General features: G+C 40.3%; 1 protein-coding gene across 1 annotated transcript; it reads right to left on the reverse strand.

The window, feature by feature from the left end:
• Positions 1-13303: 13303 nt before the first annotated feature.
• LOC118573739 (FANCD2 opposite strand protein-like) lies at positions 13304-13840 on the reverse strand. Its single transcript, XM_036174076.1, has one exon. The coding sequence runs from the start codon at positions 13838-13840 to the stop codon at positions 13304-13306; it is 537 nt and encodes a 178-aa protein (XP_036029969.1).
• Positions 13841-14569: the final 729 nt, after the last annotated feature.

Raw genomic sequence — 14569 nt, forward strand, 5'->3', positions numbered from 1 at the left:
ATGTCCACTGTATTATTACTAGAAAAAATAGGTTCCATGTTGTTCTATGAACTCCATGGCTGAATCATGATTTTCAGTTCATGTATATTTCATCATGTACCTCTGCCCTCATTACTATTTTCCCAATGATGGACAACTATGATCTTTCAACTTCTTCCTCCAACAAAACTAAAGTGAACATCCTCAATATAATCCTGTTGTAACAATATAAACACACACACAAATACTTGACCACAATGGCTTCACTTTATCTACATTCCCACAAAGCATTACTTCATATTTCCAAACAACAGTTCAATATTACCCATCATCCAGATTCATCTATCACTTGCCTATTTGATGGATTTCTATTTCTTTATTGTTTGTAATTTATATCTTTTGTTTATAGATAACTATAAGTATCTCTTTGTTTGGCTGAGTGTTTCTGTTTCTTTGTCTCTTTATTTCCTTATTTCCTTTCATCTTTGGCCTGATATTTTCTTTGTTTATTGTTTGACAGTTTCATACATTTAGATAGTGAATTTTAAGAATTCCCATTCCCATTACCTTCTCATGCCCTTCTCCCACTTCTACTAAAACTCGTCTTTCCAAGAAATCTCTTTCCAGCTTTCATATCTGTGTGTGTCCACAAGTTTAATTAGGTTTGATTGCATGATCATGCGTGAGACTGTACTACTTTTCAGTGGCTGTAGCACTAAAGAAAAATAATAACACTTTGCTGGAGTGACTGTTAACTGCCAACTGCCAACTGTCCTTTAGGGAGGGTGTGGCCTCATAAGCCCCTCCCCTATTCCTAGTGGAATGATATACTCTTTTTCTTTTTTTTAAATTTAATTTAATTTTACATATCAGCCATGGGTTCCCCTGTTCTCCCCGCTCCCACTCCCGCCCTTGCCTTCCCCCCATCCCCTCCCCTCCATTCCCATCTCCTCCAGGGCCAAGACTCCCCTGGGGATTCATTTAAACCTGGTGGATTCAGTACAGGCAGGTCCAGTCCCCTCCTTCCAGGCTGAGCAAAGTGTCCCTGTGTAAGCCCAGGGTTCCAAACAGCCAGATCATGCACTAATGACAGGTCCTGGTTCCACAGCCTGGATGCCTCCCAAACAGTTCAAGCTATTCAATTGTCTCACTTATCCAGAGGGCCTGATCCAGTCCAGGGCTCCACAGCTATTGGATCATAGTTCGTGTGTTTCCATTAGTTTGGCTATTTGTCCCATGGACTTTTCTACTTTTGTTGTTATTATTGATGATGATTTCAAGTTATTTCTTGTGCATTTTGACACAAGGTCTTCACTGGAACATTGCAAATATCTTCTCCCAAAATATCAGTTGTAAATTTTGTCCATTGTTTTATTTGTAACACAGAAAGTTTCATAATATACCATATAGGTTTAAGGATTATATCCTATTACGTCATCAGCCTGCAACAGCGTCCCGGCATGAAAAGCAAGTGTGGCCCTCCCACTGGCCCTCTCTCTTTCCGTATTCCCTCCATACTTTCTCTCTGCGCAGTCTCTCTTTCTGTCTCTCTGTCTGTCTCTCGGTCTCTCGGTCTCTCTCTCTCTCTCTCTCTCTCTCTCTCTCTCTCTCTCTCTCTGTTTCTCTCGCTCCCCTTCCTCCTAATAAAGCTCTAAAAAGGTAACCATGGCTTGTGATTTTTCCCCCACCACAGCATCAAGCGCTCTCTTCCGCGGCCGCAATGGCCACAGGCAGCACAAGCACCACGGCTAAACCCCTTCAATAGGTAGAGATTTGCATAATTATTTTTTTAGTAAGATTTTTTTAAAAAGTCATTCACAATTCTTCATGAGGAATTCTGGGAGAATAGGGGTGTTGCAGCAATGGACCTGACCATTTTGTTTTATAGGAGGATTGTAGACGTGTTTGGAACTTTGTGCTGGGAAAGTCATGGAATGCTCTGCTCTTAAAGGTGCATTCTAGTGGATACTTGAAAGACAGTAATAATACCAAGATAAATGAGGACTGTGAAGTCCTAACTTGTGGAGTTTCAGAGTAAAACAAGGACTTAAAGAAAAACATAATTAAAGGTAGTTTGGATAATATTTTGGATTTAGAATCTGTGTTTGCTAATCAGCTGGGGCCAAAAAATTGTCTGCAATTAATAAGAGAAAAATTTTGTGCTTTATTGGAACATGGTTTTGGTTTTTTGTTGATTTTTGAGATTAGTTTAATTACAAATTTCTCCCTTCCCTTCTTCCAAACCCTCTCAGGTACCCCTTTCTGTTCTCCTTCAAATTAATGGTCTCCTTTTTTTCATCAATTATTATTGCATTCCATGTATGTATTTGCATGCATACATATATATTCCCAAATGTAACCTGTGGAGTCAATATGTTACTTGTATGCAGGTACAAGGGCTGACCAACCATTTGACAATGGGTAACCAATTGGTGTGCTCTTCCATGGGCTACTTCTCTTGCTCTCAGTTTTACTCAGTTGCCTATAGTCCTTTGTGTAGGGTCGTCGGCTTTTCCTTGTCAAGTTTGATACGTTCCTTGGTGTTCTTGTTTGGTGCACATTTGGGGGTCATGTTGGTGAAACTTTATGACTGTAGCCTCTAATTTTACTAGGAGACACACCTCAAAGCAATTTCTGTGATCCCCTGACTTTTACAATCTTTCTGCCCCCTCTTCCACAATCATCCCTTATATTTAGAAGTGGGAGTGTTTTGTAGATGTATTCATTAGGACTGCATTTTGCAACTCTGCATATTGTTTTTGGACTTCTGTAGTGATTTCCATCTCTTGCAAAGAGAAGTTTCCTTGGTAAGGGGTGAAGACTACACCTATCTGTGGTATAAGCACAAATGTTTATAGACTGCTGTTAGGAATTATGCTGGTTTAGTATATTAGTGGTTATAGATTATCCTCCAATATCCATGAGATCACTAGCACTGGCTATTATTCCAACACCAGGCATGGTGTCTTTGTTGAGTGGATCTTAAGTCCAGATAGAGAGCTATCGGTTACTGCTAAGGTATGTGTGTTACCGTTGCACCCATAAAGTTATTGTGCCATGCTTGTCACTGATGTCATTTGTACTAGCTAGTTTTATGTCAATTGGACACAAATTAAAATCATCACAGAGGAGGGAATCTAAATTGAGAAAATGCCTCCATAAGATCAAGCTCTCGGTAATCCTGTAGGGCATTTTCATAATAGGCGATTTATGGGGAAGGGACCAGCACATTACAGGTAGTGTCATCCCTAAGCTGGTGTTACCAGGTTCTCTAAGAAAGCAGACCGATTAAGCCAGGGGTTACAAGCCAGTAAGCAGCATCTCTGCAGGGCTTCTGCATCAGCTCCTGCCTCCAGGTTCCTATGCTGTTTAACTTTCTGTCCTGACTTCCTTAGATGATGAACTGTGATGTGGAAGAGTAAACTGAATAAACCCTTTCCTCCCCAAGTTGCTTTGGTCATGATGTTTCATCACGGCAACAGTAACCCTAAGACATAAGTTGGTATCAGGAATAACAGACATGACTATGTTGTTTTGAGGAAGATTGTGGAAGGAGTTTGGAATTGGGGGCTACAAAAGCCACTGAGTGTTCAAAGCTTGGTAAGATGTTCTGTAGGAGCTTGGAAGATAAGAATATTGAGGACAATACAGACAATAAAGGCCAGGCTTGGGAATTTTCAATAGGAAATGTAAAGACTCTGTCAGACCATTTGTTATTTTGAATTAAGAGTCTGTGGTTCTCATTAGCTAGGCTGAAAAATCAGCTGTGATTAACAAAATACCAGAACTACTAAAGTGAAACTTTTACTTTGCTGTGATACTCAATGCTGGTCATCTGAAGCTGAGAAATTGTCAGTGATTAAGAAGAGACCAGCAAGACTGCTCTGCTACCTCCACAACCCATTGGACCCTGTAACCTACAAATCCCATTCTGCCCCCTCAAACATACAGAACCCATTATCCTCCCACTAGCCGTCCCCCATGGCATCAGCAACCCACAGAGGCACAGACACTACCTGCACTTATTAGAGGAAGAGCAGCCCCAGGAGGCACAAGCACCACCTGCACTCATTGGAAGAAGAATCAACACCTGTACCTATAATTACCCCAAACCCAGTCGGCAGTCTAGAATACATTCAACAACATAAATAGCAATATGACACCACCAAAACCTAGTGGTTCTACAATAGCAAGACCTGAACAACCCAATGCAGATGAAGCAGAAGAAAACAACCTTAAAAATAACTTTACAAAGATGATAGAGGCCCTTAAAGAGAAAATGAAAAATTCCCTTAAAGAAATCAAGGGAAAGCCAAACCAAAAAATTGGAAGAAATCAATAAATCCCTTAAGGAAGGCCAAGAAAAAAAATAATCAAATAGGTGAAGGAAACAGTTTAAGACTTGAAAATTGAAATAGAGGCAATAAAGAAAACACAAACAGAGGGAATCCTGGAAATAGAAAATCTGGGTAAATGAACAGGATCTACAGATGCAAGCATAACCAACAAATGCAAAAGATGGAAAAGAGAATGTGAGGCATCGAAGATATGATAGAGGAAATAGATTCATCAGTCAAAGAAAATGCTAAATCCAACAAAGTCTTAACACGAAACATCCAGGAAATCTAGGACACTATGAAAACACCAAAGCAAAAAATAATAGGGATAGAAGGAGGCAACAAATACCAGCTCAAAGGCACAGAAAATATGTTCAATAAAATGATAGAAGAAAACTTTCCCAACCTAAAGAAGGGAATGGCTATGAAGACACATGAAGTAGACTAGACAAAAAAAAGTCCCCTCACCACATAATAACCAAAACACTAAACATACAGAATAAAGAAAGAATATTAAGAGCTGCAAATTAAAAAGACCAAGTAACATATAAAGGCAGACCATCAAAATTACACCCAACTTTTCAGTGGAGACACTGAAAGTGAGAAGGTCCTAGATAGACATTTTACAGACAATAAGAGACCATGGATGCCAGCCCTGACTACTATACCCAGCAAAACTTTTCATCATAGACAAAGAAAACAAGATATTTCATAACAAAACCAAATTTAAACAATACCTATCCACAAATCCATCCCTACAGAAAGTACTAGAAGGAAAACTCCAACCCAGGGAACTTAGCTGCACCCATGAAAGCCTTAATAGAAAACCTCACATCAGCAAATCCCAAAGAAGGGAAACACACACACACACACACACACACACACACTCACACACACAACCAACAACAACAACAAAACCAAAAAATAACAGAAATTAACAATCACTGGTCATTAATATCCCTTAATATCAATGGACACAATTCACCTATAAAAAGACACCAGCTAACAGAATGGATATGAAAACAGGATCTGTCCTTCTGCTGCATACAAGAACACACCTCAACTTCAAAGACTGACATTACCTCAGATTAAAGAGTTGGGAAAAGATTTTCCAATCAAGTGGACCTAAAAAAAGCTGGTGTAGCTATCCTAACATCTGATAAGATAGATTTCAAACTAAAATTATTCAAAAGAGATAGAGAAGGACATTTCATACTCATCACAGGAAAAATCCATCAAGCTGAAGTCTCAATTCTGAACATTTATGCTCCAAATACAAGGGCACCCATATATGTGAAAGAAACACTACTAAAGCTTAAATCACACATCAAACACTACACACTGATTGTGGGAGACTTCAACACCCCTCTCTCACTAATGGACAGGTCAGCCAGACAGAACCTTAATAGAGAAATAAGGAACTAACAGATGTTATGACTCAAATGGGCTTAACAGACACCTATAGAACATTCTACCCAAACACAAAAGAATCTACCTTCTTCTTGGTACCTCATAGGACCTTCTTTAAAATTGACCACATACTCTATCACAAAGCAAATCTCAATAGATACAAAAAATTGGAATAACCCCCTGTATCTTATCTGCTCACCATGGCTTAAAGTTAAAACACAACAACACAAATTGCAGAATGTGTACAAACTCATGGAAACTGAATAACGCTCAACTAAATCACCACTAGGTCAATGAAGGAAAAAGAAATTAAAGACTTCCTAGATTTCAATGAAAATGGATGTACAACATACCCAAACTTATGGGACACTATGAAAGCAGAGCTAAGGGGAAAGTTCATAGCACTAAATGCCCACATAAAGAAGTTGGAGAAATCTCACACTAGCCACTTAACAGCACACCTGAAAGCTCTTGAACAAAAAGAAGCAAACTCACCCAGGAGGATAGATGCCAGGAAATAATCAAATTGAGTGCTGAAATCAATAAAATAGAAACAAAGAGAGTAATACAAAGGGTCAATAAAACAAGGAATTGGTTCTTTGAGAAAACCAACAAGATAGACAAACCCTTATCAAACTAACGAAAAGGCAGAGAGAGTATATCCAAATTAACAGAATCAAAAATGAAAAAGAGGATATAATAACAGACACTGAGTAAACCCAGAGAATCATTAGGTCATACTTCAAAAACCTGTACTCCACAAAATTGGAAAAAATCTAAAATAAATGGACAATTTTCTGGATAGATATCACATAACAAAATTAAATTAAATCAAGACCAGATAAACAATTAAAATAGACGTATAACCCCTAAAGAAATAGAAGCAGTCATTAAGAGTCTCCCAACCAAAAAAAAGGCCAGATAGTTTCAGTGCAGAATTCTACCAGAATTTCAAAGAAGAACTAATACCAATACTCCTCAAATTGTTCCACACAATAGAAACATTACCAAGCTCTTTTTACAAGGCTACAATTACCCTGATATCCGGACCACACAAAGACACAAAAAAGAAACAGAATTATAGACCAATCTTCCTCATGAACATTGATGCAAAAAATACTCAATAAAATACTGGCAAACCAAATCCAAGAACATATCAAAAAATCATCCACCATGATCAAGTAGGCTTCATTCAAGAGATTTCAGGATGGTTCAACAAACAAAAATCTGCTAATATAATACACCATATAAACAAACTGAAAATCGAAAAAAAAAAACACATGATCTTGTCATTAGATGCTGAAAAAGCCTTTGACAAAATCCAACACCTCTTCATGATAAAAGTCCTGAGAGATCAAGAATACAAGGAACATACCTAAACATAATAAAGGCAATTTACAACAAACTGGCAATCAACATCAAACTAAATGGAGAGAAACTAAAAGCAACTCCACTAAAATTAGGAACAAGACAAGGCTGTTAACTCTTCATATCTATTCACTACAGTACTCCAAGTTCTAGCTAGAGCAATAAGACAACAAAAGGAGATCAAGGGGATACCAATTGGAAAGGAAGAAGTCAAACTTTCACTATTTGAAGGTGATAGAATAGTATACATAAGTGACCCCAAAAATTCTACCATGGAACTCCTACAGCAGATAAACACTTTCAGTGATGTGGCAGGATACAAGATTAACTTTAAAAAATCAATAGCCCTCCTCTATACACGGGCTGAGAAAGAAATCAGAGAAACATCACTCTTTACAATAGCCACAAATAATATAAAATACCTTGGGGTAACTCTAACCAAACAAGTGAAAGACTTGTATGACAAGAACTTTAAGTCTTTGAAGAAAGAAATTGAAGAAGATATCAGAAAATGGAAAGATCTCCAATGCTCATGGAGAGGTAGGATCAACATCATACAAAAGGCAATCTTACCAAAAGCAATCAACAGATTCAATGCAATACCATCAAAATCCCAACACAATTCTTCATGGACCTTGAAAGAAAAATATTCAAATTCATATGGAAAAACAAAAGACTCAGGACATCAAAAAAAAATCACATACAGTAAAGGAACTTCCAGAGGTATCACCATCCCTGTGCTCTATTATAGAGCTAATGTTAAAAAAAAAAAACCACTAGCGTGGTACTGGCATAAAAACAGACACATGGATCAATGGAATCGAATTGCAGACCCTCACATTAATCCACACACCTATCTATTAACATCTTATTTTTGACAAAGAAGCCAAAACTGTACAATGTAAAAAAGAAAGCATCTTCAACAAATGATGCAGGCATAACTGGATGTCGACATGTAGCAGAATGCAAATAGATCCATATCTATTGCCATATACAAAACTCAAGTCCAAGTGGATCAAAGACCTCAACATAAATCAAGTAACACTGAACTTGATAGAAGACAAAATGTGAATTAGTCTTGGATGCATTGGCACAGGAGACCACTTCATAAATGTAACATCAATAGCATAGACACTGAGAGCAACAATTAAAAAATGGGACCTCCTGAAACTGAGAAGCTTCTGTAAGGTAAAGGACACAGTCAATAAGACAAAATGGCAGCCTATAGAATGGGAAAAGATCTTAACCAACCCCACATCCAACAGAGGGCTGATCTCCAAAATATATAAAGAACTCAAAAAGCTAGACATCAAAATACTGAACAATCCAATTAAAAAATGGGCTACAGAGCTTAATAGAGAATTCTCAACAGAAGAATCTCAAATGGCTCAAAGGCATTTAAGGAATTGCTCAATATCCTTAGTCATCAGGGAAATGCAAATCAAAACAACTCTGATATACCATCTTACACCTGTCAGAATGGCTAAGATTAAAAAAAAATTGATGTCAGCTTATGTTGGAGAGGAACACTCCTCCACTGCTAGTGGGAGCACAAACTTGTACAACGACTTTGGAAATCAGTATGGCGGTTTTTCAGACAATTGAGAATCAATCTACCTAAAGACCCAGCAATACCACTCTTGGATATATACCCACAGGATGCTCAATCATACCATTCACAGCAGCATTGTTCCTAATAGCCAGAACCTGGAAACAACCTAGATGTTCCTCAACCAAAGAATATATAAAGAAAACACAATGCACCAAAGACAGGTCCCGGTCCCACTGCCTGGGGGCCTCCCAAACAGTTCAAGCTAATTGACTGTCTCATCTATCCAGAAGGTCTGATCCAGTTGGGGGCTCCTCAGCTATTGGTTCATGTGTTTCTACCAGTTTGGCTATTTGTCCCTGTGCTTTCTCCAATCATGGTCGCAACAATTCTCGTTCATACAATCCCTCCTCTTTATCACTGCTGATTGCACTCCCGGAGCTCCACCTGGGGCCTGGCAGTGGATCTCTGCATTTGCTTCCATCAGTCATTGGATAAGAGAGAGTTCTACCATGACAGTTAGGGTGCTTGGCCATCCAATCACCAGAGTAGGTCAGTTCTGGCTTTCTCTCGACCATTACCAGTAGTCTATTGTGGAGGCATCTTTGTGGATTTCTGGGGACCTCTCTAGCACTTTGCTTCTTTCTATTCCCATGGGGTCTTCATTTATCATGGTCTGTTATTCCTTGTTCTCCCTCTCTGTTCTTGATCCAGCTGGGATATCCCGCTCCCCTAAGCTCTCCTTCCCTCGACCCTTACTCTTCATTATGGGGCCTATGTGGGGACACTTTGCTCAGCCTGGGTGAAGTGAGGAGGTGACTGGACCTGCCTTGACTGAATCTACCAGGCTAGGCTGAATCCCCAGGTGAGTCCTTGCCCTGGAGGAGATGGGAATGGAGGGTGCGACGGGAATTCGTGGCTGATATGTAAAATTAGATTAAATTATTAAATTAAAAATAAAAGAAAAGACAATGGAGTATTACTCAGCAGTTAAAAAAAAATAACACGATATTTTCAGGCAAATGGATGGAACTAGAAAAAAATCATCCTGAGTGAGGTAACCCAGGCCCAGAAAGATAAACACGTGTATACTCACTCATAAGTGGATACAAGTGGTAAAGCAAAAGATAACCAAGGTACAATCCACAGCCCCAGAGAAGCTAGGTAACAAGGAGGACCCTAAGAGGTACACACATGGATTGCGCTAGGAAGGGGAAATAGATACGATCTACTGGCTAAGCTGGGGGCATGGAGGGAAGCAAGGAGGGGATGGGGCATGAGAACATGAGGGAACAGGATGGTCAAGTTGGGGTAGGATAGAGAGGAAGAGCAATGAAAGAGATATCTTGATAGAGGGAGACATTATGGGGTTAGGGAGAAACCTGGTGCTAGGGAAACGCCCAGGAATCCACAAGGATGACATAGCAGTAGTGGAGAGGGTGCCTGAACTGGCCTTCTTCTGTAATCAGATTGATGACTATCCTAATTGTCATCATAGAACCTACATCCAGTACCTGATGGAAGCAGATGCAGAGATCCACAGCCAAACACTGGGCTGAGCTCCTGGAGTCCAGTTGAAGAGAGGGAGGAGGTATTATATGGGCAAGGGGGTGTCAAGATCATGATGGGTAAACCCACAGATACAGATGACCCAAGCTAGTGGGAGCTCATGGACCTGTACTGACCTCTGGAGAGCCTGCATGAGACTGAACTAGGCCCTTGGAATGTGAGTGACAGTTGTGTGGCTTGGTCTGTTTGTGGGCCCCTGGCAATGGGACTAGGATTTATCCCTGGTTCATGAACTGGGATGCCTTGCTCAGCCTTGATGCAGTGGGGAGGGGCTTGCCTCAACTTGATATGCCATGTGTTGTTGACTCCCCATGGGAAGCCTTAACCCTCTTGGAGGAGTGACTAGAGGGTGGGGTGAGGGAAAGGTGAGAGGGGAGCCAGAGGAGGGGAGGGAGGGGGAAACTGTGGTTGATATGTAAAATGAAAAAATAAATAAAAACTAAAAAGAGAGAGAGAGAGAGGCCAGCATCATTGAGGTGAAATCTTCTGGAAACTATTTCCAGAGAGTCAGTACATAGAAGCTGTGTTCCAGATATGGCCAAGGTTGTACCTTCTGCTGGCAGTGAACAAGATAGTATAAGCATCACCCAGGTGGTACTGTTTTGAAGGCATGAAGGGGTGGGTCATGGTGAGCAGCTGAGGCTTGGCACTGTTGGGGCCAGGAGAGGCCATCGGTGAAGGTACAGCCTCAGTAGCAGTTGCCCAGGACTGAAGGGGTTGTGCAGAGAAGTTGAGGCTTGGTACCATGAAAAGAGCCTAGGAGAGGCTATTGGTGAAAGTGTAGACCAGTTGCAGCAGAAGACCCCAGCATTTAGAGATGACAGTACCATGGAATGACCACCAAGAACAACAGCAGCCTTGGAGTAGAGCCTGACAGAGCTTAGAAGACAAGCTGTGTGTACTGCAGAGGGCAGAGCCAAAGAAGTGAACCAGGCCCTTTGTAGGAGCTCACAAACTCATGTGTGAATCCCAGACATTGGTCATTAAGTTGTTTATACTGTTATAATTTGGTTTTGCTTGTTCAGATTGTGACTGTGCCCTGGTTCTTCCCTCTTGAAGTATGAAGTTATTTAATTTCATTTTGATTTTTTTATAGGAGCCTATAGCTAACGACTTTGAACTTTTAGATGGAGGGAAGATTGTAGGAACCAGGGGAGTCAAAAACACCAGAAGCAAGCCCACAGAATCAACTAACCCAGGCTCAGAGGGGCTCACAGAGACAGAATAGACAACCCGGGAACCTGCATGGGACTGACTGGGCTCTCTGTCACATATATTATAATTGTGTACCTTGGTTCTTGTGGGACTCCTAACAGTGGGAACAGGGACTGTCACAGCTTTTGTGACCCTTTTCCTCATACTGGATTGCTTTGTCCAGCCTTAACACAAGGGGAGGTGCCTAGTCTTACTGCAACTTGATATGCCATGTTTGGTTGATATCCAGGGGAAGCCTGCAATGTACTTTCCTGAATAGAGATGGAGGAGGAGTAGATGGGGGACTACAGTTGGAATGTAAAGAATAGTAATAATAATAATTTTAAAGGATTTTGAATTTTTAAAGAGATTAGCTATTTTAAAAAGACTGGAGTTTTGATGTGCTTTAATTTATAAGGACTGTAGGACTTTTAAAGTTATTTATATTTTATATTATGGCATGGATATTAACATGAGGATAAATGAGAAAGAAAAGGTTCTAACTGAAAAGTGATATGATTGTGTGTCAGGATGACAATATGTCAGTTGTACTGGCTAGTTTTGTGTCAATTTGACAAAGGCTAGGATCATCAGAGATGAGGGAATCTCAACTGAGAAAATGCCTCCATAAGGTCAGGATGTAGGCATGCCTATACACAATTTTCTTAATTGATGATTGGTATGAGAGAGTCCAGCCCATTGTGGATGGTGCCACCCCTGATGTGGTTCATAGGTGTTATAGCTAGGTAGGACTGTTGGTTGTCTCTCTTCATTGGAAGCTTACATGGTACCTTCTGGTACCATGAAAGCTAGTCTCCTATCCTAGCAATGGTCCCATTTTACTTTCCTAGCTTCTATACTCACTACAGGTTATGTATTCACATTTGAAGATTTGGAGCTAGGAGCCTCCAATTAGAGAACATTCAACATTTGTAAGACAATTTTTAAACTCACAATTTTAGCAGAACCCAGTTACAATAGAGTGAAACTACCATTTGGGTTTTTGTTTTTTTTTTTATTCATTGCGTGAGGTTTTTTTTTTGTTTGTTTGTTTGTTTTTTGTTTTGTTTTGTTTTGTTTTGTTTTGTTTTGTTTTGAGACAAGGTTTCTCTGTGTAGCTTTGCGCCTTTCCTGGAACTCACTTGGTAGTCCAGGCTGGCCTCGAACTCACAGAGATCTGCCTGCCTTTGCCTCCTGAGTGCCAGGATTAAAGGCGTGCGCCACCGCCCAGGAAGAATTATATTTTTAGGACTAAATTAAAGTTTGAAATGAGAAACTTTAAACTCTTTTCAAATAAAACAACTGTGGTTTATTTGAAATTGAACACCAGGAACTAAAATGGGGACTCTCCTGACTTCCACCAAAAAGTCCAGTCTTGAAGCTGCTACCAATTTCGTCCTTGTCAGGCTGTAAAGATTAATATTTGTTAATATTTTTATACATGTTGGTATTAGGGTTTGTTGTTGTCATCATCTGTTTGATTATGGAAGGCTGATCTCAAACTAGTCCTTAACCCACACAACGATTTTGATTTTTGATTCCTTCATCTTCTGGTACCCATGTCTTTTTTAAATGTTCCTTTTCTGCCCCCAGCTCTTCGTTATCTTTGGGGCTTGAGTGTGTTCACACTAGATTGCCTGGTGTATGTGGTTTGTTGAACTGTTCTTTACCACATGACCATGTCCATGGTAGTTTAACTTTTAAATGTCCATTCCACAGAAATGTTCTTCCTTGCTCAGGTTCGTTGGCCCTGATTCTGAAGAGAAAGGGTGGGGAATTGTCACAGCTTGACAGAGGAACAAAATGTCAGGCATGATATTACAGACTGATTTACGTGGAAGCTCCAGGTACATACCATAGAGTGTGGTGTGAAGTACAGGGGTCACATGGGGACCCTTTACTGGGAGTGTTGCAGGGCAAAGGTGCACTTTTTGTATGTTGCATACAGAAGGAGGATCGAGCGTAGCATCTGTTTACACATAGCCATGGTCATCTCAATCTGAGGCTCCTTGAGACCAATGGGCCACTGTTGTTCCTTGCTGATAATTTTGCTGAAGGCTGATGTGTCTGAAACTCTGAAGGTTCCAGTCCACTTGGGTGGCTGGACTGTAATAATCCTGCCAAAGACAGAATCAACTCCAATGAGGCGGACGGGCTGGGGCTTCCTAACCAATCCATTCTTCTTGTTGGTGGTCTCCTGATTTGGAAATTGGCCAGGAAACTCTGGGCTCTCTCCAGTTTCCATCAGTGGGCTGTCTAAGACTATAGAGACTTCCTGAAAGCATTGTTGTACTTCAAAGTCAGAAGGGCTCTTTGGGAAACAAGGAGAAACCCTAAACGGGTGTTTGGAGGAAAGGGTTGGTGTTGTGTGCCGAAGCCATCGCAAGTTCTCATCCAGTGGGGTCCATGGTGACCAGAGCTGGTATCTTTCCATTGACAGCCTGACTATACTTCCGCACAACACAGACGAAATGGTCGCAGAGCGTCTCTTCTCCACCTGGCACCTAGCAACCACCTTATTGGTTAGAACCTGACCAATAGCAGGGCTGGAGGCTGGAGGTGCCCCTCTGTGAGGTGTCAGAACCCACCTACTGACCAGTACTCAGAAAGCTAGGTATGGGACTCTGAAAACCAGGCCATTTTATTTTTTGGTCACATCATCACATTATGAGTGAAAGATGATAATTTAGAATTATTTTCTGTTGTGCAAAAGTGGGTAGAAAATAAGATGTTAAAATTGTATCAGTAGACATATAAAAATATCACTGTCACCTTTAAAGACATCTTAAATAAAATAGCATAAAGGAAGTAATGTGCAAACCCAGAAAGACATTTTCCCCTATTATTCTTCATTTAGCTTCTTTGTGGTCCTCTTCTCATTGAATGCTTCTGTTCAGAAAAATTCAGCTGTGGTATTAGAATGTTTCATTTTGTCCTATGTTGTTTTTGTTTGTTTTGTTTTCTTTGTTTCTTCAAGACGGAGCCTGTGTGTTCTGGTTGTAACTCATTAGCATGTGTGAGGCTCTGAGTCCAATCTCAAATGCTTGAAAAAAATAAAAAAAATAATGCCTTGCTGGATAGCCCAGTTTAGTTTTGAACTTCCTATATATCCCAGGCTGGCCTTGAACTTGCTTTATATCCCCAGGTACCCTAGTACATTATG

Source organism: Onychomys torridus, chromosome X (assembly GCF_903995425.1).
Source record: "Onychomys torridus chromosome X, mOncTor1.1, whole genome shotgun sequence".
Lineage (NCBI taxonomy): Eukaryota > Metazoa > Chordata > Mammalia > Rodentia > Cricetidae > Onychomys > Onychomys torridus.